Raw genomic sequence first — 25,270 nt, 5'->3', positions numbered from 1 at the left:
GACTTGTATGCTGTTTGTGTGTCTCTGTGTATATGAGAGTCCATGCTGCCACAAGCAACCCCCTGCTTACTCCTTCTAATGAAAGTGTGAAGGTTCTCAGTACATACCGGGAAGTGTGCTTATGAGTTTATAGCAACCACATCTGCATCTTTACTGGGTTTTACCAAATTGCTTTCCTAATTATTGTGTTAGATCTATTCTTAAATACCTTTTGGTAAATAAAACAAAAATTTTAAGTATCATTTCAACTATTACTGGTAAATGAAAATGTAATGGACTTGGGTATATTAACCCTACATCCAACCAATGTGCTGAGCTCTCTCATTCGTTATAATAATTTATTTTAAATTCTCTTGGATTTCTGGGTAAATAATCCTATCATTAATAAAACATTCCGGCCCTGGCCGGTTGGCTCAGTGGTAGAGCGTCGGCCTGGCGTGCAGGGGTCCCGGGTTCAATTCCCGGCCAGGGCACACAGGGGAGGCGCCCATCTGCTTCTCCACCCCTCCCCCTCTCCTTCCTCTCTGTCTCTCTCTTCCCCTCCCGCAGCCGAGGCTCCATTGGAGCAAAGATGGCCCGGGCGCTGGGGATGGCTCCTTGGCCTCTGCCCCAGGCGCTAGAGTGGCTCTGGTCGCGAGCATCGCCCCCTGGTGGGCAGAGCATCGCCCCCTGGTGGGCATGCCGGGTGGATCCCGGTCAGGCGCATGCGGGAGTCTGTCTGACTGTCTCTCCCCGTTTCTAACTTCAGAAAAATACAAAAAAAAAAAAAAAATTAAATAAATAAATAAATAAATAAATAAAATAAAACATTCCAGTTTTATTTCTACCTTTCTAAACTTTACCCCTTTTATTATTTTTCCTGTTATGTACATTGCAAACAACCTATAGTCCTGTGTTAAGTAAAAACAATGATGTGATGGCAAATATCTTCAGGTTCCCAATTTTTAAGAGTCCTAAAAACAAGTGAAACAAATCTCCTGATACAACTGGGTTAGAGTAGGTCAATTGACTGCAGAGTAGCATGAGGAAACATTCTGCCAAAATAAAAATAAACTATATTTTGTTCTCTGTCACATGACTGTACCCATTTGCCAAAGTTCATTGAACTGTACACTTAAGATTAGTGTATTATTCTGTTATTTTACCATTTTCTTCCTGGTTTCTAAGACCCCTTTATGTAATAGATTTGCCTTATGGGATATGAATTGCAATATTTATTACCAAAGTAACGTTTGCATTTTGAATTTGCTAATTTTTTACATGTAAAATTTAATTTTTATGTATATAATCTTTTATACTTTGTAAATTTTGAATCATAGAATGGCTTTTCAAGGTTATGAAACAATTCTCCCATTTTTCTTTTTTAAAAGTATTCTGTGTATTGTTTGAATGTGAATCCAACTTACTATTTTTCCAAGTAGCTTTTACATGTTATTATATTAATAAATTTTCTAATGTTCTACCATTTTTATATTTCTAGAATAAACGCTTCTTGGTCAGTATAAAATACTGTCTTTAATGCATTTCAAATATGTATGCCATTTTAGTATATATTTTAATATATATGCATACTTATGTGCATATGTAGAATGTATATATTTAAATATAACCTTTTATATTTTGCTAATATTTTACTTAGGATTTCTGCATCTACTTTATGAATAAGATTGGTTTATACTTATTTCTCTTTTTCACTGTTCTTTTTGAGTTTTGTTAATGAGGTAAAAATAAACTCATAAAAAGAATTGGGTAGCTTTTTTTTTTTTCATTTCAATCCTCTCACACTTCTTAAAACCACCTGGGCCTAGTGCTTTTTTTAAAATCAAATTATTAAATATTATTTGAATTTTATATTTATTCTTGATAAACTTTTGTTAATTTCTATTTTTGTAGAAAATAGCCTCTTTCTTCTGAAAGTTCCCAGTTCATAGGCTTAAAATTAATGCTATTCTATAATAATTTAAAAAGTCTTAACTGCATTCTTTTTTCTTTCCTAATACTATTTCTTGTAGTCTTCTCTCTCTTCTTCTATTTTTATTTAAGTGAGAGGCAGGGAAACTCCTGCATGTGCCCTGACCAAAATCCACCAGGTAAACTTTCTATGGGGCTATGTTCTGCCCATCTGGGGGGCTGCTGCTCAGTTGCTTGGCAACCGAGCTATTTTAGTACCTGAGGCGAGGCCATGGTGCCATCCTCAGCACCCAGGACCCACTTGCTCAAACCATTCAAGCCATGGCAGTGGGAGGGGAAGAGAGACAGAGACAGAGAAAAAGAGAACAGGGAGGGTTGGAGAAGGTGATAGTCGATTTTCCTGTGTGCCCTGACTGGGAATTAAACTCAGGACTTCCACATGCCAGACCTACACTCTACTGCTGAGACAAAGAGCCAGGGCCATCTCTCTTTTTTGCTTCATTAACTTACAAACAACCTTAGGGTGTTCTGCTGACATTTTTGGGTGATCTTTTGCATTTCTGGGGCAAGGTGGCAGGACTTACCCAGGTGAGAAGTACAAGGACGATGACACTGGAATTATGTTTGTCATGGACTCCTCCACCCTTGGTCCACGGGTTCTCTACTTTTCACCGGGGAATCTCCCGCATGCTGACTACTCTCCCAGTCTCCTGGGGTTACTACTGAACTTCCATGGAGTGAAGCAGTGTGGCTTGAACATGGCTACATTGACATTGCATAGACTTTCCAGACATTGTGTTCAAGCCTCACACAATCAGACTTAACATAAAAGACAGGACTGGGTTACAAAATGCCATAACTAGGCTTTCTTCTTAGTATTCTCTCAATGATTTATTTGTCTGTTTACTTAGTACTTAAATGCTTATGATGTCTAAATACTGAGTGAGAAATAGTGTTAAATCTATTGTCACCCTTAATTAATGAAGTTTTTGCCTGCTTGAGTGTTTATGTTAAAGTTTATGTGCAAGTATTGACCTACCTGTAATTGAGGCTATCCGTATATGCACATTGGCCAATTGGACCTTCTGGAGATTTGTTGTTTGATATAGTAACCACTAGCCACATGTGGCTATTTAAATTTAAATGAATAAAAATGAAATGGAATAAAAGTTAGTTCTTTCATTATACTAGGTGCATTTCAAGGGCTCAATAGCCACATTTTCTAGTAGCTACAGTATTGGGAAACTCTGAATTATAGAACATTTCCACCAGGAAGTTCTCTTAGACAGCTCTGCTCTAGAAAAAGTCTCAACAATAATTAAAGTAGTAGTCATTCTTATATGCATGAATCAGGGAGCAGATTACCTTGTTCTTACAAGGTCAGTTGAATGCTTATGGTAATGGTTAGCATGATTAAAAATAGTTTGTTCTTTTAATCGGGTGAAGCAAATATTTTAGAATTGTTTATTTATTTTCACCCCAGAAGTACCCTGGAGATTCCAAAATTCAGGAATTCTGAATTAGTAAAGCTCAAATTAAAGTGGGTTACTATACTCCCTAGGTCAACCTTGAAGGCTAAGCCTTCTTCCACATTATTCCTAACTATAGGTCTCTCCCTCTTCTGTCATTTACAACTTGTCGATGTAAATGATCAATACCCCTTTCCTGGTTACTCTCAGCCCTAAAACATTTGTCAACTTTGGCCACTTTCCTATAATAGATCACTGGGCATTTTCATTGCCTTTGCACTATGAGTGACATCTTCACCCAAACACCCTCCTTCCCAACAGTATTTGCCAGTTAGGCCTGGTAAAAATAGATAACTTATCATGATGTTTCTTTCCTGTTGTGTATGAGTCATGTATCAGATCTCTATGTGCTGAATGTGTCATAGATGGAAGAACATTCTTTTGATGTACTCATAGCAATTCACAGTTTGGTGAAATACACATGAATCAGAATGAGAACAAGGAGACCATGGGACTAGGGGTTCCTCTCAGGGTGGGTGTGTTTGGATTGACAAAGGCATGACAGTCTGCAAGAAGAGGGTGAGGCCTCTAATATATTGCTGCAACTCCTGTTGGCCCGAGGGTGGGCATCATCCATAAGGGACTCGATCTTAGTAAGAAAAATGGTCTTATGTCATTTATCAAAATATGCCTCCCTCAGTTGTGATCACATATTTGTTAGCAGCTTAGCCTCTTCTATCTATGCAAAGTACATCCTGACCATATGGTGTGGGCTGTAAACCAAGACACTCAGCAGAGCCTGTCTACCCTGTTCCTCCCTCCAATCTCTGGGCACATTAAGAAGGGAGCCATAGGGTGCTACTTTGTGAATGCCTCATTTCAACTAATAATAAGGTGAGTGAAACCCAGGGATATCCTGGAGGAAGAGGATTAAGGGGACAAAAGATCAGATATCTTTGTCATCACCAGATGTCAAAATATGCTGTTTTCCTAGCTTTTCAATCCTTCCTGGGTATCCATCTAGTGACCCATTTAACCCATCACCATGTCTGTTCATCCTTCCAAGTGCCTCTGAAATGTGTCTCCTCTCCCATTCCATCACCTCAACTGAAATGACCACCATTGTGTGTTTGATTACTCTCTACCTTCACACAGCAGACAAGAGAGAACTATTGGAAATGACAAATTTGAACACATCACCTCCCTGCTTAAACGTCTTCTTGTTTATGATAAACACTCAACTGCTCAACCTGGTTTATTGGGACATTACCTGGCTGGCCTTTACTGTACTCTCTAACCTCACTTCAACCTCATTTTCTGGACCTTGTAATTATGCATCTGTCACACAAGCTTTTTTTTTATTCCTATAATAAGCCAAACTTGCTTCTGCCTCGGGGTCTTTGCACAGGTAGTACCCTGTGCTTGGATTAGTCTTCTCCCAATTCCTTTTTATCTGGTCAACTGATACTCATCCTTTATTTAGCAGTTTAGTCACCACTTCCTCTTCATGTGTGAGTCATCACACTCCTCTCCCCCAGAACTAGGTCAGGCTGAGGTTTTATATTTATATGAGTGACTATTTGATTCTCTTTCCCATAAGATTTATAAGCTCTAGAGACAATATTCATCTTTCACTCACCATTGTATTCCCAGCTTTCAACACTCAACCTGGCAATGGAGGCATGAATACATTTTTGTTGACTGAGTACATAGGGATTTTTGTTATTTGCCAAGAGAGGAGTATGGTATACCAAGGAATTCACAGTCCTAAGAGCCCTGGGTTCAAATCCTGATTCTGCCAATTTCTTATCAGGTGACCTTCACAAGTTTATTTGCTTTTCTAAGCTTTAATTTTCTTAGCAGTAAAATGGACATATTTACATGGCAATGTGGAGGTTAAAGACACTATGTGCTGACTGGGTATTCAGGAAGTTCTCAGAAAACTACAGACCTCAGAGCAGCAGCAGCAGCATTATTATTGCTTTCATACAATTTGGAGACAATAGGGTAGAAAGTACTCTGGTGAGGCTATAGGGCTCCGCAGGAAGAAGTGACAGATTACTCGTACCCAAAAGGAAACAGTAACATTTTTTATTAAATATTACAGTGGATCAAAAAGTACAAAATATCTCTTGCCTGCTATGTGATTGGGAAACTATTGGCACATAATACAGTATCAAAAGCAGTAATAAGTACAATTTGGAAAACATACAAAATTGAGTGTTTATAGTTGGCTCAGCATTTTTCTGGTAGTGTTTAAACTAATGCAAAGGTTACTCAATAACCTCTCCATTGGGAAACTATATAATATCACTGGGCCATGTTGCTATATACAAATAATCACCATACAGAGCAGAGGTTACATAGCTGGAATCACCAAAAGTATACAATATTTACAACACAGGAAAATTTAAAAAAGTATAAACAGCCAAGAGATTATGCTGCTATTCTTCAGACATATTTCAACCGTGGGGAGACAAGCAGAATATCAAATACATCAACAGCCAACACTGGAATTTAAGTGCTCAAGATAATCATTGCAATGGTGTGGGTCTCACCAGGGCAAACTTGTTCCCATTTCTCTTTAAAATTGGGACAAGAGTAAAACTGGACCAGATGGGACTTGGCTGACCATCACCAAATGTGACTTTGTGGGACACAAGTGAAGAGAAATAAATGGTTCTCTTTGAAGGCACACTACATAAAATATTTTTGTAGGATCACCTCGAAATTTCCATCAGACACACCAACACAGTGAAATACAGTACTTGAGAATTCATGCACCAGGTCAGAAAGTTGTAAAGTCAACATTGAGTTTTAACAAACCCTTCTGTATATGCCCTGATAAACAAGTGAACTTAAGAGCTTCTAGCTAGTAAATAAATAAGTCAGTCCTGTGGCAAATACTACAAGTTCCAATCACTTAGTAGGAGAATACTTAATTCTGAAACTCAGTTGGGCTGTTTTTACTTTCTTTTTTTTTTTTTCTTTTTTTTTTTATGTTGAGTTGCCAAAAGTTAAACCAGAAGTTGCATGGAAAGGCTTTTAAAAAATATCATTTAGAATCTCTAAATCTCCAGTAAATCACAGACTTAGTGCATTTTGAATTGCAACATTTCTTGGAAGCCGCACTCAGTAAATAGATTTATGACTCCGTTGCCAATTAGATCCCAGTTTCCCTTACAGGACTACCAATAACAATGGTTTGATTGCACAAAGAAAGGCTTGTGCAATTCCATTCAATAATAAGGCCCCTTGAACTCAAACAATGCAAACAAAGCCCTATTTAAGACTTTTTAAAATGTAGTTCTCAGCCAATGAAGAATTCAATGGTCTTTTTGAAAGATTTCCAAGATCTCTGTTCAGAGTTTTAAAACAAATAACACACTGCTTCTGTTGGGAATGTATGCCCCCATTTCTCTTTATTTGTCCTGATGTTTTGCTGAGGGTATGAGCTTCCTCAGACAGAAACAGTGAGTCTCCTCTTGGAAGATGAGAAAAACAAAAGCTGGACTATGTTAACATTGTTTGAAAATGGTGTGATCGAATTCCAACATGATGAAACCAGACTGAAATCATCCCAGTGGAGAAAACAAATGCCCCATATTGCAAATGGATAGGTGAGCTCCACCAGAGACAGACAGCCCCTCATTCCCTTTGAGAAACAAACTCGTAGAAACCATGTATGATCTAGCTCGTGTCTGCTGCAGAAACACTGGAGTCTGCTCTGTCTTCCATGTCCTCTGATTCTGTGACCATTCAGTCTAGTGCAACTTTCTTATATCGGTCCTGGCTAGCATTTGCCAGCTGGAATTGAGATATTTTCCCCCCTCTATCTTGTGCAATAGCAGGATAATCTGCACTCACACATTTATAATCTAAATTCTACTAGCCTATCTATGGTTCTATTAAATATATATATATATATTATTCCACAGGAAGGTAAATAATTAATTGAAGCAAATGGAACTCTTAACACTAGATCTCTACATTCTTTTGTTTCCACCTTTGGATATTAAGTATGTTACATGGAATATTTGGCTTCGTATCATGGAGACATTTCAATACAAATGCACAGCATGCATGGCTTCGTTTAAGAGCCGAGGTTTCACTGTTTACCAGTTTTGATTATTTTGCAGTCGAGTTACTTATTTAGAAGTTGAAAATTGTCATCAGTTTTCATAGAATTAAATATCTCAGAGGTAAAAGACTTGATTAACTATGGTTCTAATGTCTACTGGTAGTGTTGGGGGAAGGGAGGGGTGGCTGGGAGTTCGTCAAAGCATTCCTATCGGCAGGGACGGGACCTGGAAAAGAAAATCACTCTCTGTATCGATGGACTTTTTTACACACTCCGAAAATGCATTCTCCTTGATGTTACATCTTGACAGCAAAGGGAAGAGAGTGGCAAGAATGACAGCATACATTCTCCACACTTTTTGACTGCTTGAATAACCTGACCATTTCTTCCCAGCACTATAATGGATTAGGAGGCAGGCTGTCCTGCCAGGTGGTTACAGACACAACACCAGCCACTGTATGTGCATGCATGCACCTAAAACTCACAGCCAAGAAACCCAAAGAGGGTGACTTTCTTTCAAAATGGGTAATCCAGTATGCCAATTATCCCCAAAGATGTGGCCTGCAGGGTTCTTCCTGGGAACGAGAGACCCACTTGAGGAAGGCAACGTGACTACTTATTCCTCCAAAGACCACGGCCCAGGAAGGCCCCTGGGGCGGGGGCCTCCAGCCACTCATTTTCTTCTAGAGAGTTGAGCTCCATGCTCTTCCCACCCCGTGCCCGGACTGCTTAAAGGGATCAGGGCCAACATTAATGTAAATCATTTTGGCTCCTGTTCTAATTTCTGAAATTCCTAAAATATCTGTGCAGCCCACAAGTATGTCCTCAAGACTCTGTTGTTATTCGGCAGCTTGCTGCCAGTGAGGTTTTTGTTTTTATGATTCCTCTGGTATGTAGGACAGTTTCACAGCCTAGATAAGGTAAGTACAATGCTCGATATTTTCACATAGCCCAATACTTCAAAGCAAAGCATTTGGTCGGGGAAGCAGTGTATAAGCTCTTTCAACTAGGCCATTTATGAGGAACAAAGTCCGTCAGTTGTGGATCTGCAAAGGAACGTGCTTAGCACTACGGTGTGCTCAACTGCTTCTTTTTCATTTGTTCCACTAGAATCAGTTGCTTCAATTTGTAAACAATAACTTTACCACCCAAAGCTGCTCAAAATGATAAGATGTGGAAAAAAATTACAAACACACATCAACAACTAGGACAGTCGGTCGGCCTTTAAAACAAAACAAAATAAAACGAAACAAAAACAAAACACCTGCAAATAAAAGCGATACTGTTTAATTAAAAAAAAGGGGGGGGGGACAAGAAGGAACCAGGAGAAAATGGAACTACCTGTATATATAAATTAAGAGAGCAAACAGTGATACGGGTAGTCTTAAGAAGCAAATATATACAGTCATTTTAACAGTGTTTACTTCTCTGGATTGTTTAATAGTGTCAAAATGAAAGATCTATTGAAGTTTCACTATACATTGCATTGATTCAACCTTGGAGAGTTTTACAAAAACAGGGGCTTCCCTTGGCATATGTTTGCCAGTCCTCCTTGCCCCTTCCTTTGAAATGCCTGCTCCTTTTTTTTTTTTTTTTTTTGGCCAGATTGATTCCTGACCATTGGAACTCAGACTGGGTCTTCTAAGTTCTTCCTGATACACATAAATCCCCTCACAGAACCCCCATGTGGAGTGAACCCTCTGGGATGCGAGGACATCTGTGTTGGAAGGAACTCAAGACTGACCAGCCAAGGCTGGTGCCGTCCCAGAAAAATCCGGTATGTTCACCTCCCCGCTTGGCCACTTTGGCTGGAACTAATCTTACCCCCAGATTAGAAGAAATACTGACTTCTAATTCTATAAGCCATCACCCCCAGGGCTAGGGCTGAAGCTCTTCTAGCCACGCCATTTGGGATGCTGGGGCAGAGCTGGGCTTACAGTTTTGTACTGGGGTGTACGGACGACAGCTGAGAAGATGGGAAGGCAGCTTGAGGATTTATAGCAGCTAAAGGGTAAATGCTGTTGTGCAAAAGGTCCCCATACGAACTTCCTACAGGTGCGGCTGCAGCCAAGTGTCTGTACAGCTGCTGAGAATTTGTCGGCGATGTAAAAATTCCTCTTTGCATCACAAGTGAGTGGAAAGCCAGGGGCTGCATGAGTGGAGAAAGCACAGTCTGGTTTTTCAAGTACTGCAGAGAATGAGAATACCCTGCCGGGAGCCTGGAGTTGAGGCCCGAGTTACAGAGGCTCCCAGAATACAAACCTGGGAAGATAGGGGAGGAGAGGGGGACCTTGTGGCCTTCCGATGTGCCCCCAGAATGCCCACCGTGCGTGGCCTTACTGCCTTCGCTCTCCTGCTCACAGGCCTTCTCCTTCCCAGAGACCTCCTTGGACGGGTCCAGGGGTGACACTGCCCGGGCCTTTTTCCCAGCGATCACAAGGTCCAAATCCTCCAGGCTGCGCTTTATTGGACGTGCCGCACCAATGTTCTGGGGGCTCATTTTCCGGTGCAGGATAGGGTGGACCATGCCCTCCATCTTCCTGAAATTCTCCAGTCTCATGTGGTGAGGTTTTCCCGACCTTGAAAGAGCTTCGGGGTATTTTTTAGGAGCCGACATGGTCATGGGGGATACCCGACAGGCTTTGGGGTGACAGTCTCGACTGTGGCTGTTTGTGACCTGGAACTGGGAGATGCCTTTGCTCTCCTGGGGCCCCGCAGCCGAGTGGGCCAGGCCTAGGACCTTGCCGGTGGGTTTGTGTGGGTTCTTGGGGAGGCTCAGATCTGTTGGCTGGTCATCTGTGGTGGCTTCTGCTGCAGCCGACTTTTTGTCTTGCAGATGTAGAGACGAGAGATAGTTCACATGGAGCTTTTCTTGGTGTTTGTGGGAAGAAAAAGAATTATTTTCTAATTCTCTGTACATGTCCCTGCAGGGATATTTGGATGTCTGTTCATTGTGAAGATGGTGCTCGGTGTGTCTGTAGAGGCTGTGGAGGTGAGGTGACGAGTAGAAATCGGCCAGGAAGCTGGGCATGTGGGAGTGGGGCAGTGCCCTCTTCTCCAGTAGTTTCTCCTTGCCCTCCTGAATTTCTTGCTTCAGGACATAGGCGTCAGCAAGGGGGCTGAGGTGGTGCTTGGAGAAGCTGCAGCGGTGGGGATCCGATCGACTCAGTTTGTCATGCTTAAAAATGTCGTTGATGCTCTTCCTGTCCTCGGAGGGCTTGCTCCTGAAACTCTGCACATGCTGAATCACTGACGGCCGGTTGACTGCCGTGTGGTCAGTGCCTTGGCCGTGGTGGGCCTGGGACAAACCCGAACACAGGTCGTCCCTCGCAATCAGTTTCTTTTTGCTGATCAAAGGGGGTGGAGAGCCGTAGGGGTAGCTGCTGGAGAGGCTGGCTCCACTTACTTGGGACAGAAGTTTTTTCTTGGCCAGCGGGGACATGATGCCTGGGTTGCCCCTGGAGTAGAGCAGGGGTGTGTAATTGAGTCCATGGTTCTCGTTCATGGGCCCGGTCAGGTCTTTATCTTTGAACATGTCAAACGACTGGACCACAAGGACCTTCGGGGTCTGCTTTAGTGCATTGTGGATGTCGTCGCTGCCCAGCTGGTCCACCTTCACAGTGCAGTTGGCGATGTAATTTGCCATGGCGGGCACTTTGTCGTCATCCGCCTCGCTCTGGTTTGCCGGCGGTGGCGGCGCGGTGGGGAAGCCGGAGAAGGACGAGTCTTGGAGTTCACTGTCAGGGCTCTCTGTAAAGCAGCAGGGCTTGTGTTCTGGGTTGGAGTCCACAAGAGCACTGGGAGAAGTGAGAGACTGTTTGCCAGCCCCGGGGTCCCTTTCGGAGGCCGAAGAGGCACTTGGGAGGGAAGGTACAGGCCCCTTCTCTCCTGCCTCCTCTGTTACCTTCTCACTGTTGGCACCTTGGTCTGTTTCCTTGTCCTTTTCTGGGTCCGCTGTGGACACCAGGGGCCTCGCTGCAAAATCCTGGTACCCTTCCATTTTTTTCTTCATGTCTGCTGCTGGCAGAGGCTCAGTGATGCTTTTCTGGTTTAAAGTCTCTTGCTCCTTCTCTTGCTCTGATGAAACCTGATAAAATATTGCAAAGCAGTCAGAAGGAAGCCAAATGCACCGACACATTTTGCCATGAACTAAATTATTACACACAGCAGTTTTTCTTGAAAACAGGCTTGTCAATCAGCTCATGGAGTTTCTGTAAAGCTTTATCACTCTCCAATAACAGCTCTAAACAAAGAAATTTAAATTACAGAAACATCAGGGGAACTATGCATACTTACTTTATGAGACACTTATCAACATATCAAAGTGTTATATACTGATGGTATATAATCATATCACTCCTTGATTCTTATATACAGTTTAATTCTGAGGTTGTCTTCTTGTCAAATCAATCAATTATCCAAATGGGTTTTAAATTACATGTTGTGCTTTATGACACTTTGGAAATTTTTTTAAAGCATCTCTCTTTCAAAAATCTAACCATAGCCATGTCAACAACAAACAAACTTATTGTATACCTCCTTGCTTCTCTTTGAGAGAGCACATCTTGTCTTACTGTGTCCATTTGGAGGCATAAAATAAGCAATGCTTAAGTGCTGGTAATTTCTAATCAGTGCCATGTGACATGCAGATAAGCTAAAATACTGAAAAATGATGCAGATGCAATATTAACCTGTCTACCTAAGGGACAGGAGGACTCTAAGTCCCTGTAGGCTGCAGCAAACTACATTTTGTCAAAATGCAGGCAGTGAGTGCTGATACAAATGCAGCTTTTCTGTTCATTGGAATAAATTCTAGTCAGTGAGAGGGATGCTCTTTATGTGTCCCTATTGACAGAGGTTGTGGGCATAATTTGACCCATTCGTTGCATCATGTAGCTCTGTGCAAACTTTGACCTGGGAATGGCATTTTAACTTTCCATCTGTGACTCAGCTGACTGACAAGCTCTTTCAAAACTTCTGTCATTCTGCCCTGCCATGTCTTAGTGGAGAACAGCCCCAAAGCAATTGTCTTGAACTGGTCTTTTCTCCTACCTCCATCTCATCCCACGAACACTGTTCTTCCTTGTTAAGAAAGGAAGTTTAACCACATCAGCATTTTCCCATAAGACTGAGGATGCTGGTGGGAGGATTCATAGGAACAAAACTTTTAAGGAATCACACCTATTTAATAAGATATTTCTCCTTAAATCCACTTAGATACTTATTTTTTTAAAAAGGATATATTATAGGCCTGACCTGTGGTGGCACAGTGGATAAAGCATTGACCTGGAAATGCTGAGGTCACCGGTTCGAAACCCTGGGCTTGCCTGGTCAAGGCACATATGGGAGTTGATGCCTCCTGCTCCTCCCCCCTGTCTCTCTCTCTCCTCTCTCTCTCTCTCTCTTTCTCTCTCCCTCTCTCCTCTCTAAAATGAATAAATAAAATAAAATAAAAAATAAAAAAAAGGATGTATTATACTTAAGATGCTTGAATGCCATCTTTCTTTTTTTTTTTGTACTGCCTTTTCAAGTGCAAATATCATTACTTGTTCTACATTAACAATCATCATTCGTCTCGAGCTATTAGAGTACATAAAAATACAGAAAAAATAAGTACAGCAAGGAAAAAAGGCAAATTGCATTTAAATGTTAGTTTCTGATGGGACTGTAGCTTGAAGTGGACGATAGGGAATACTCAGTTCTGCAGAAATTTCTATGACCTAGGCATTCAGTTACATGAAGTTCTGTGCTTTTGGTTGTAAAATAGGTTTAGGAAATCTGTGAAACCTAGGCAGTAAAAGGTAAAGTATGCCTTTTCTAGGATGGAATTTTATGATTTGCCTTTAGTTTTTTAAATACTATCTTCCCACCAGGTACCTTGCAATCTAATGACCTGGAGCCTGGCTTTGACCAGAAGGGCTTCATAAGCCCTCTCTCCATTGAGTTCACTGTTTAATATTGAAAACATCAAAAATTTAAAAAAAAAAATGACAATAAAATCCTAACAGAAAATTTCGGACATATAATCAGTGAGAAGAAATATAGCTGGTTAATAACATGGGTATATGTTGGAAGTGGGGAACAATTCTTACTATAAGGTCAACCTTGAAAAGGGTGTGAGATTCCAGGTAGTTTAGTCCAGTGGTCCCCAACCCCTGGGCCGTGGACCAGTACCAGTCCATGGGCCATTTGGTACCGGTCCGCAGAGAAAGAATAAATACCTTACATTATTTCTATTTTATTTATATTTAAGTCTGAATGATGTTTTATTTTTAAAAAAATGACCAGATTCCCTCTGTTACATCCGTCTAAGACTCACTCTTGACGCTTGTCTCGGTCGCGTGATACATTTATCCGTCCCACCCTAAAGGCCGGTCTGTGAAAATATTTTCTGACATTAAACCAGTCTGTGGCCCAGAAAGGTTGGGGAACACTGGTTTATTTATTTATTTTTTTGTATTTTTCTGAAGTTGGAAACGGGGAGGCAGTCAGACAGACTCCCGCATGTGCCCGACCAGGATCCACCGGCATGCCCACCAGGGGGAGATGCTCTGCCCATCTGCGGCATTGCTCTGTTGCAATCAGGCAGAGGCCATGGAGCCACCCCCAGCGCCTGGGCCAACTTTGCTCCAATGGAGCCTCGGCTGCGGGAGGGGAAGAGAGAGACAGAGAGGAAGGAGAGGGGGAGGGGTGGAGAAGCAGATGGGCGCTTCTCCTGTGTACCCTGGCCGGGAATCAAACCCGGGACTCCTGCACGCCAGGCTGACGCTCTACCACTGAGCCAACCAGCCAGGGCCTAGGGACCACTGGTTTAGATAACTTGATCATAATAACCTTTGACACTCAAAATACTGACAGCTCCCTAAAGGAAACTGCTGGGACCTATAGGAAAAAGGAAGCCTTAAGACTTTAAGGGTTTCTATGGACTGCAGGACCTCTGTCTCTACTCCAGACAATGGTCGACTCCTAAGCTGATGGGCTGAGGGCATGGGCTGGGGATTCCTTCTACAACTTACTAACCACCCATTTAAACTTCATCCCCAAAGTGGAGCTATTCAAAGGTCAGCTGGCTTCTCGGTCCTCAGTTTGCCCCTGGTGCTTTGGCAATGCTGTACATATGGTATCTAATAGAACTCGCTGATTCAAGGGCCCATAATCAATCACCAGGCCAACAGGATAAAGGAAGAATGGAATGTAAGTCTTAACTTGGAATTTCCTTGCTTTGGGCCATTTATGTTGCAAGCTTGCAGATGTTTAGAAATCTCTGCATCATCTGCCCCGCCCCTTTTTAATTATTAGAGCTTGAAATAATTGTGAAACAAAAATAAATTTCATCTTTGTAGTAATACTATCATCCTGCACAGGATTCAGCTGGAATTCTAGTTAGGAGATTGTTGTGGTGTTGTGTTGTGTGTGCTTTAAATAAGTGTTTAATTAGGGAGTCTCTTATGTGTTCATTATAAACCTGATTTTTTTAGGGGGTGTTTAATATCAGTAACAAAATTCCCTCTAGGGTTGAATCCTAGAACATGCTGTCTCCAAATGTGGCTGCTAATTTTTTTATTTTTATGGGCAGCAGAGTTTTTATTATTCATGTTGAAACAGAGCCCAGATTAGCCTCCATGACTGGCTGTGTGCTGACATTAATGGCTTCTACCAAAGAACTGTTGGGGGCTGTGAGTAGCTGGGGCTTGTTTTAAAAGGTTCAAAACTACCTGTTAACATGAGAGATAATAATGGTTTCAGAGGAACCATTTCAAAACTTCCCTATAAATAATATGTGCTTTAAGATGTTTCTAAATTGGTCTTAACCCAAGGCTGCTGCACAGAGGTCAATTACAGGAGGCAAAGGAATCTCTCAAGTTTCCAGGACAGTCCTGCAGAGACGTAGCACATCAATTTCCATGTCCCTCCCTGCTAGATCCACGGAGCACTTTAAAGTCACAGCACCTCCTCAGATAGACTGGTTGAGAAATGGCAAAGAAGCCATATCTTTCAAATCGGAGTCCCTTGGCTTCACGGAGTCAAAGCCTTGGCTCCTTCTAGCTCAAAGTCAGTAGTTGCTATCAGCTTTCTATGGGATGTTTACATCTCTCTGGATTGTATTCTTGGCCTATCTCGTTTAATACCAAGCATTGCCTTTCAGCTTTGGAGCAAACCAAAAGGTCCCCTGTTTGGGTACTTGTGACACTGAGATGATCTGATTTCTCAGTCTGGTGCTGCAGCTGCGCAGGGTCACAGTGATGGATACGGGGCTCCAGGAGACCCCATGGCAGACAGGTCTGTGGAGGTGTTTCTGTGGAGGAGAGCCACTCGCTCCAGGAGACCCCAAGGCAGACAGGTCTGTGGAGGTATTTCTGCGAAGGAGAGCCACTCACCTCGGATACGTCCTGGGGCTTTGGAGCATTCTCTTTTTCTTTCTTGCTCCTAGGGATTTCATGTTTGAGGCGTTTGGTTCCTGATACTTTTGTTTTATTCTCGTTTTCCTGTGAAGTGTTTTCCTGCTTCCGAGGTTTGATTGGAGGCAGGGGCTTGTCTTCCTCTCCTTTAATAAACCTTTCATATGGAAGGATTAATCTAAAATGATATCAGAAGAGATGATCAATTAGGGAGGTAATCCCATTAGCATTGATGTTATGGGTTTATTTTCTTTTCTGAATACAAGCAATTTATTGCATGACTTCATTTCCTGTGACATCAGTGTTCTTCTAGACACTTACTCCTCAGTTATTTCCCTACTCTAAACCAGAACCTGGTGATTTACATACGTCTCTGTAAGACCACTTTCTGGTTTTTGAATCTATACACCAAGGATAACAATGGAAGCATCCAAGGTTACATCATGATCACTGCCCATGGCTAAGTGCCAGCAACATCACAACAATAATAGCAACAACAATGATAGCTGCTGTTTAATTATCAATCTGTCAACAACTATTTATTAAGCACCTGTGTGCCAGGCACTGTGCTGGGCACTGAGATACAGCAGCAAACAAAATGTTTAATGCCCTTGACTTCATGAGGCTTATATTCTAGTACATACTAATATTTGCCAGGTAATGTCCTAGGTGCATAATATATATCATCTCATGTAATCTCTAGTAACATCCCTATGGAGTAAATTACCATTCTATTTATTATAATCATACCAATAATCATAGTTATTATTACTATCACTAACTGATGAGACAAGAGTCCCAAAAGGTTAAAGAAATTGTGTAAGAGCCACACCATTTAATAGAAGTAGAATGTGAACCTACTTTTGCCCATCTCCAAAGTCTATATTTTCATCATGTCAAAACATCGACCAGACACTTAAGATAAAGATGTTAATGGGAAGTAAGCACAGTGTGGCTGAGAAACAGCTGTCTTAACCAGCACCCCTGAGGGGTGGGTGACTGGAGTATGTGGAGCTCTGTTTCTGGGTGTGAAGTAAAAGAGGGCCCCTGTGAGAAGGAAGGTAGACAGACCACTCCGGCCACAAAAATCAGAGGGCTGAAAAATTCAAGCATTTTAATTATTACAACTTTTTATACAAAGTACGTAAAATTGCTCTTAAAAAGAGAAACATCAAACAGCTCTAGTTTTAATCTGCTTCCCCTTTGCAATGCAGCTCTTGATCTGAAAGGGAAAAATAGCTGATGTAATTAAAAGGGATGGATTGCATTACAATCTCAGTTTCAACTTCAGTGATTAAAGTTTTTATAATGTATTTGGTATGATTAATGACTCACTGTGGGATTAATACAAGACTCAGCCTTAAAAATATGAACTTTAATACAGCAAACATAATTTGTTTTAAATAAGACAAGTTGACTCAATGAAGAAAATGTACTTGGCTTATAAACAACATAAATCTGTTCAAATATTGGGAACCCTAATTATTTTTAAACTAAGACTCCCAGGCAGAAACTTCTTTGGTTTGGCTATTTGTTAGCTATCCTGAAATCAGTTTCTAACTACGCAATTTGGATTGCGACAACTTAAACATATACAACTGTTCAGGTTGTGAATACAGACATGGGGATATTTGTAATCAAAATATTTCACTCTTTAATAAACTACCAAGTAAATGATGGGAAAATCAAATCACAATTTACAGCATATTAGGAACAAAATTCATTTACTGAGTGAGCATGCTCAGACAAGGTATGTGCAAGGAGGCGTGAACAATAGTTTCGAGCCCTACATCTGGCACGGGGCCAGCCGTGAAGATCAACACAGCCCATGGGGAATAGTTATCTTCAGATCCCATTACAAACTGAGTTTAAACATGTTACAGCTGCTAAAACTGGAAACTGTTCTCTCCATGTAGACTTACTAAAATAATATATGGCTGCCAAATACCTGCTTCCCACTGTAATATTACAGTTAATGTTTATATAATAAAAAGCATAACTAAGCAGAAGAGAGAAAAAAAAAGCAACCTTGTTCATACTTGAATTTATTTGTCTCTTCTGTAAAGTCCCAGCATTCTCCCCAATTCCTTTCATCTGTGTGGCTCTGCCAGGGACTTTATCCCCTTCAACATTGGCAGGTTGGGGATTTTTATCCGGGAGCAAAATGCATTGAATATTTTAAATTGGAAAAAATATTTTAAATCGACTTCAATGAAAACATATTTTTATTCTTCGGGCAGATTGGTTTGTTTTCTTTTGTTTGGTTTCCATGGGAATCCAAGGAGCACTGAAGTCTGGATATTCCAATGGTGACCACCCTTCTCCTCAACTCCATTCTCTGAGACAGTGACACCATGAGAAAGCCTCTCCGGTGAGAATGACAGCATTACATTTGAGTGTGGGGAGAGGAGGGCAGCAGAAGCAGAGAACTGGGTGGCCCAAGGTGGGCCCTACAGGACCCCTCACTTCAGATTCTGACAGTTCAGGTCCAACCCTGCTCTCTCAATGGCTACCAAGAAGGTTTAATTTCCTTATACAATTTTGCGAATTCAAGAGGCAGTGCAACATTTCCATTTCATTTCTTTTTTCTTTTCTTTTTTTTTCTCGTTCACTCAACTCAGCAGCTGGCTGGCCCACGGCAGTAAAAAATACATTTCACTTTGCTGGTCAAAGGCCTAAAGCCAGAAGCAGGAAATTTGGAATTAAATGTTTCTTGTATCTGGAAAGACGCATGACTAAGGTAAAACTGAATCCAAACATAAGCCTTGCTTATTCAAGGCTTCCAAAGGGAGTGTGTGTGTGTGTGTGTGTGTGTGTGTGTGTGTGTGTGTGTGTGAGAGAGAGAGAGAGAGAAAGAGAGAGAAAGAGAGAGAGAGAGTGTGTGTGTGTGTGTGTGTGTGTAAAGGTCAAATGAGTGGGTTTTTTTCCGTTCTAAATCACTGAAAGATAATTATAGTGGCTCATGAAAAAAAGGCTCCCAAAATAAAACAAGAAAGGCAGCAGCTAAAAGGAAGCAAATAGAAATACGACCAACTAAGCCCCTGGAGAACAGGGCATGGTCTTGCACGGCACCCAAACAATTGCTGTTCATATAGTGATTTCCGTTTGCTGCGATTTTTCCCTGAATGTTTTTCAGTGATCCTGGCATGGTACAAAACAATTACCCCACAGGATACGATCTTATCATTTGATTATTAGAAGTTTTCACAGTATAAGGGACAAAAACCATTACAGGTTTCTGAACATTTAAACATTTAATGTTCATGTGATAGCATTAGAAACAGGTTAGCCAATATAAGGTCAACATTACCCAACACAGGAAGCTGAGCAGGTTTGTACTGTATAAAGAATTTAGTATAATACAACATGCCTGCACGTTGCAGATGATTATTCCTCAAATATTTGTAGTACAACAAAGATTTAATCAGTTTCTAAACTGCGCAGATAAAAGCAAAAATGTAACCCAGCCCCCAAGAACTCATTACACAGGAGAAGTCTTTTCAATGGACTGCAACTCTAAGAATGTGGGTTGGGTTTTACGTGGGTGGAAGTAATGGGGAAAAGAAGCAATATATTCATTAGAGAGATTCCCCGCACCCCCATCTACATCTAGTCTGAGGATTGAAAGCTTGGCAGATAAATGGGCCTTTATTATTATCCAGATTTCACATTTCAGATTAGCAAAATGCTTATTTATGATGCCATTAATAGGTCTGAAATAGGTAAGCCATCATGTATTAAAAAATAACATCTTCCCATAGGCATAAGATTTGTAGCAGCATGAGATTTTTTTTTTGCCTAGGAATAACACAAGAATAACATTTTCCACCCCAAAGCAGAAACAGTAGGGGAGCCTTTTGCTATCACTGAGATTCTTATTAAATTCAGTCACTGTGAAAAGCAAGAATTTTTTTCTCCTTCTTCTTCCTTTTTTTTTTAAATAAAGACAACTTAAAATCAACCCAAAGTAAAATTAACAAATCAGTGGCATTATAACCTTGATTTATTAGCGTCTGAGCCACTACATTATCATCATACAAGAAATTGGTGGTTTGAAAAGATTTCAGCTTTGTTAAATCTCAAGTTAAATAATGCTGCTCACTGTAGTAGGTTTTTAGATCTGCCTCATCTGATATTATGAAAAATTCAATACATTTCTCTACAGCAGAAGTCAGGGGTCAGCAAATCTATTACTGTAATGTAAGTAATCTGGCAACCTGCCAACTCTTTCTCCTTTTTATTATTTTTTTTAAACACCAAGGCAGATCATTTTATATTTACAAATTCTAAAATCCTCCGGGGCCTTGCCTCTCTTTCTCAACAAAAAGCAGCAGCCTCACATTTGAGAAATGTATACCGAACATGTCCTCATCATTTGCATTTCATACAAAAGAAGAAAAGACCTTTCATCTTCATTAGGCAACATTCTCCCTCCCCTCCCCATAGGCAGGGAAAAATAATGTCAAATCTCATCTGAGCGAGTAACCACTAATGTCTCTTGTATTGATTAATGCTTGCATGGAATGACTGAATTTTGGGGCCAAAACATTTAGCAAACAGTACTTAAGGGGAGAAATGAGAATCCATCTATTTATAGAGCTCTGAAAAATGATATTATAATAATGTCTGGAAATGATTCAATATTGAGAGTGGGGGAAAGAAAGGGGAAATCTTTAGGGTTATATTTGAACCTCACCCTCGTTACTTCATAGGTACTTTTATGGTATCAAACCAGTAAAAAAGAAAAAAAAAAATCTAGGCCTGACGATCTGCTGATGACTGGGAGCAGAATCATTTAGAGGTGGAGGGAAATAAAGCTGGTGTTCATGTCCAGGCAAAAATGCTACTATTCTTACATTATTAGGTAGTTTTGTGGCAGTGGGAAAGAAATGACATATTGGTTCCTCTGGGGCTTCAGACCTGATCCAATCCCAAATAGAGTCATTATACCTCCAAGTTGATTCTGAGGTTGATAAATTCTAAGGCTTGGCCAGACATTTCCTTCTCAGCCAGAAATTGAAAATATAACTTCACTGTGAAGTGTGGGAAGCAATCTTTCACCAAATATGAAGCCAATAAAAGGTATATTCTTCTGTTTTGAAGATGAAGTACATACATTTATTAAGGTTCCAGAAAAGTATAGAAAGTTTCTAATTCTCACATAGTGTTCACTTCTCAGGGCTCCACACCAGGACTCGAAAAGGGCAGGAAAGAATTTGGGCAGTAGACACCAAAACAGAAGTCAACACCAATGTGCCAAGTCAATGTGCAGACAACTGAGAATGTCCCCTCAGCGGCTGCAACACCCGCTCAGGAGAACAGCAACAGTGCTGCTTCGGTCCTGTTCTTTTCAAAACCAGGATCAACCTGAGAAAAATGTGGCTCTGGATAAAAATCTGCACTTTATGGTGTGAATTTTAGTAAAGCAGAAACAATTGTCTGCAGAGTATGAGAAGCAAAATATCAGTAACCAAGAGAGATGAGAAAGAGACCTCCAATGTCACCTTCCAACAAAGATGTGAATGGAACATTCTGAGAAAACCAGAGGGGGGTGCCACACTGACATGTGGGTCATCGGGAACAAGCCGGTGGCGGGTGCCGTCAGAGCCAAGAAGATGAAGAAGATGGTGGGAGAATGCAACATGGATTCTGTGTGAAAGAATTAGCTTGCCCGTGAGCCACCAAAGGTAAACTGTACCAAGCTTTTTCAAAAAGAAGGAGGTCTAAATAGCATCATTTGTATTGTAGGCCATGCTACCAAAAAGGTATGTGGCCTATTGTTATCAACAACAGAACATGGATACTTGTCTTTAGCAAAGCTCTTCCCTGGGAAAATGACCGGCTTACCAGGGTCTTCATTACCTACTCAAGGGACAGCAGAAGATGAACAAGAAAACCTTTTAAAGGAGTTAATTCCTTTATGCTGGAAGAGTTGTTGCTTAGGTCCAGTTGTAACTCTGATATCTACCTCCACGGTCCTTGAGTGACTGTGTGACCCTACATAGTGCCAGGACCTAGCAAGATGGTGGCTTGACTCCCACAAGTGTATCACTGTGAAAGAGGTGGCTCAGGGACAACAGGTCCCTTGATTTGGAGTTACATGGGTTGCCAGGCCTGGGTTAGAGGTGTGATGGGGGTGGGGAGAAAAGCTCTGACTGTCCTTCTATATTGTTATTAACAGCAGCCACCATGTATTAAATTCCTACCAACACCAGGCTCTTTAGTATACCTTAACTTCAATCACTAAGCAAGGAAATATCCACAGCTGTATTACCTTATCCCCATTTTATGGTTGAAGAAACTGAGGTTCAAAGTGAAATGCATAAATAAATGACTAGTCAAAGGCATGCAGCTATTAATTGCCAAAATCTAAGTTCCAACACAGATCTGCCTGCCTCAGCTAGTCTGAGCTGCCTGCATCTCAGCCAGGTAGTTGTGCATCTCCATTCACTGTCTGGGAGGCACCAACACAGGCGAGATACTGAAGCGATCACCCCTGAGTTAAGAGAATGCCAAGCTCCGATGCAACTCTCCAAGAAGTCAGAGTGAACGCTTTCTTTTTCTCAGAGGAAACCAAGTGTCAACCACCCTTAAAACAAAAGCAGTCTTATGGCTTGGGCACACTAATTCTTTTACAATGTGCCACAACCCACCAAAAGATAGTAATCCTAGTTGGCTCAGGTCCAACTTGATGTTGGGTGGTAAGAGAAACCCAAGTACCGTATCCTCCATGAATTCTAGCCTGTAACACTTCATCTCACCAAGTCTGAGGCTCCCATAAGTCTCTCCAGCTAGACTGGAAGCCCCTAGGAGACTGCTTCTCTGACGGCTCCTTGCCCCTTCTAAGAGTGTCTAGATTGATGTTAGCCTAGCCCCATGTCTTCCAAATGAAGACCACACTGAAGAAAGTTCGGAGGGATATGAAAAAGGCTGACTTTATGTCCTGGGGATTAAAATACAAGCTCACAACAGAGGGCATGGACCATAAACAACCCAACCCTCCCTCCACAATGCCAGCCAGCCGAGATGGCAGCAATCATTCTTCTCAATACGAAAACAATGACCAACTCAGAATCAAGCTGCACGGATCCATTTCAAGAGCAGATGAACATTATGTTAAGAATAACAAACAAATATAACTACAGTGCTTGCAACATGGTGCGGACCCCACAAATAAAGGCAGGCAGTGTTTGTATGTAAAAACAGGCAAACAGCCATGGCATTTAAGTCCCATGCATGTGAGATACCACAGAGTCCGGAGCTTCTGAAACCTTTAACAATTCTCCCAAGCATTTATTATTTTGATCAAACTTTGTAATAACTTGTACAAAAACAAAATGTTCCAAGAGGCTTTCGGTGGAAGAGTTAAGAATATATTTTAATGGTAAACAATTACATTCTTCTGTCATTTGATACTTTTTCCCCCCCTTTCTTTTTTGGAAACATGCTTTCTGAATTTTCAATAGTTCCTTTGTGAAGGCATCTGTTACTCACATAATTGAAAAGATGTTTGTGCAGTGGCATGCTTGAGAGTACAGTTATTTAATCTTAATGATAAAGCCCCAAGGACAGAAAATCATAAGTGGAAACCTCTTGTTATTTATCAAAAAGAAATGGGGCTAAGACACCTAATCTATTCTCAAATTTAAATTCATGCTTGATGAAAACTATCAATAAAACATGGGACCTGCAAAATTTCTTAACTACTATAGCTGGGTTCAGTGGGAAGTGGGGTGTGGGGGGAGATAGGGTGAAAACAAAAATGAGACAATAAAGGAGCTTGACAAAGAAAAACTGCTGTTTGGCAAGCTTCTTTTGGGTCAAACAAAGAACTAGCTGTAGTTTACAGCATGACATACACACTTGATTAGTTTGTGCCCGAGGGTATTTTTACACTCAACTGTGTAAACTCCAACTTCTATTAATTACAACTTGCATTTAGAGACAAATTTAAGAAATGTTTTAAATAGAGATTTTTCAAAAGCTGTTGTTTATTTATTTATTTTTAAACAGAAACCAGTTTTTCTACTTCAGGGCTTGGCTCCGGATTTGTTTTCCTTTTTAAAAGTTACTGGAAATATCCAGGCATTGGAAAGTTATCAGAGCATTTTAGGCATGCTGAATGATATGGAGGGAGGCTCTTGCTTATGAAATTACCTGACTGTCCTTTAGGGAGAAATTCTTTACAGATAAGAAGCTACTCCAGGCACAGGGTGCTTATAATACCCACTCGACTCAGGTCCCATGGAAGAACAAGGTAAGGAAGGTACAGCCTGCCTAAGTCTCAGTACCTTGTCTCAAATTTCCTGGGCTGCTGGTGGTTCATCAGGGCCAGGAGGCCTTCTGTGGGTTTGAGGAAAGGGGAGATGAGGGGACATGGTGGCAGCGCTGCAGAAGTGTTAGCAACAGAGTGTCCACTGGCCAGAGCCCCCGTTACCAAGACAGTGTTTAGAAAGGACATGCAAGTCCATAGATGGGTCGACTCCATCATGGGTGAGAATGGGGCATGAGTACCCACTAGACCTTCAGGCAAGAGGGTTAAAAGACCTTGAGAACAGAAACCTATCTCCTTTGGTGTATTCAGATTGGAAATTCAGCCTTAGAACTCTCCTTACAGCCCCTCCCATCACCTCGTTCCCTACATTGGAATTATTTTAGGTAATTTAGGCTGATCTATCTCAAGTTCTAACCTAACCACTTTAAGATCCAGCTCACATTCTAGATTCTCCTGGAAGACTGCTCATTCCACTTGGAAATGCTCTCTTTGATCCATATTGAACATACTACGGTATTTGTATCTATTACTTACTTACCTAAGGTGTTACAGCCTTAATAGTTAACTCCGTTTCATGTAAGTATGGACCATGACTGAGATCATAGGATAAGTTAGGTAAGCCAAGGATCACAGCATCTTACAGTTCTAACGTATCGGCAGTAGTGCTGGGGGTGCCCTATAAGGAGGAATTCTGAGGCTGACCTTGGGCTCATGGGAAGCAGCATCATGTTCTCTTAGCAATCTCTGCCATGAATGTGGTAGCGTGGGCACTTCCTCATTGCTTATCAGCCCTATTCTCACCTCCGGTTTATATGTTTTCATTATCCCTGAGAGTGTTTTGCACATGGTAGATGTTCCAAAGATACCACTGCCTCCCGAGGACAGCAGCAGCGACGCAAAAAGGCAGTCAAGCAAATGGAAAATCTATCCTGCTCAAGAAAAACTCAGCACTAGGATAGGGCTTTTTAACCAATTTCAAATGTAGTCCTAGGCTACACTGATAGCCTAACACTGCCCACCACCCAAGGAATACTATTTACCACATCTGGACTAGCTGCAGGTCTTCTGAGTGACACAAATTAGAGACATCGACACAAGAGCAAGTGGGCTCAAGTCCATTAATCTTGTTCTGAGG

General features: G+C 41.3%; 1 protein-coding gene across 2 annotated transcripts in view; it reads right to left on the bottom strand.

Moving 5' to 3' along the window:
• Positions 1-5,589: 5,589 nt before the first annotated feature.
• The window catches only part of ARID5B (AT-rich interaction domain 5B), a 196,249-nt gene continuing 176,568 nt past the window's right edge, over positions 5,590-25,270 (bottom strand). For both annotated transcript variants that reach the window (XM_066349862.1, XM_066349863.1), the window contains 2 exons: positions 15,840-16,038; positions 5,590-11,548 (listed from right to left, as the gene is read on the bottom strand). In XM_066349862.1, the coding sequence (XP_066205959.1) occupies positions 9,395-11,548; positions 15,840-16,038 (2,353 nt within the window). In that variant the 3' untranslated portion in view covers positions 5,590-9,394. The remainder of the gene's footprint in view (positions 11,549-15,839; positions 16,039-25,270) is intronic.

The sequence above is a fragment of the Saccopteryx leptura genome, chromosome 9, assembly GCF_036850995.1.
Source record: "Saccopteryx leptura isolate mSacLep1 chromosome 9, mSacLep1_pri_phased_curated, whole genome shotgun sequence".
NCBI lineage: Eukaryota > Metazoa > Chordata > Mammalia > Chiroptera > Emballonuridae > Saccopteryx > Saccopteryx leptura.
Note: the sequence above shows the minus strand (reverse complement) of the source record. Positions and strands in the feature narration are given on the sequence as shown.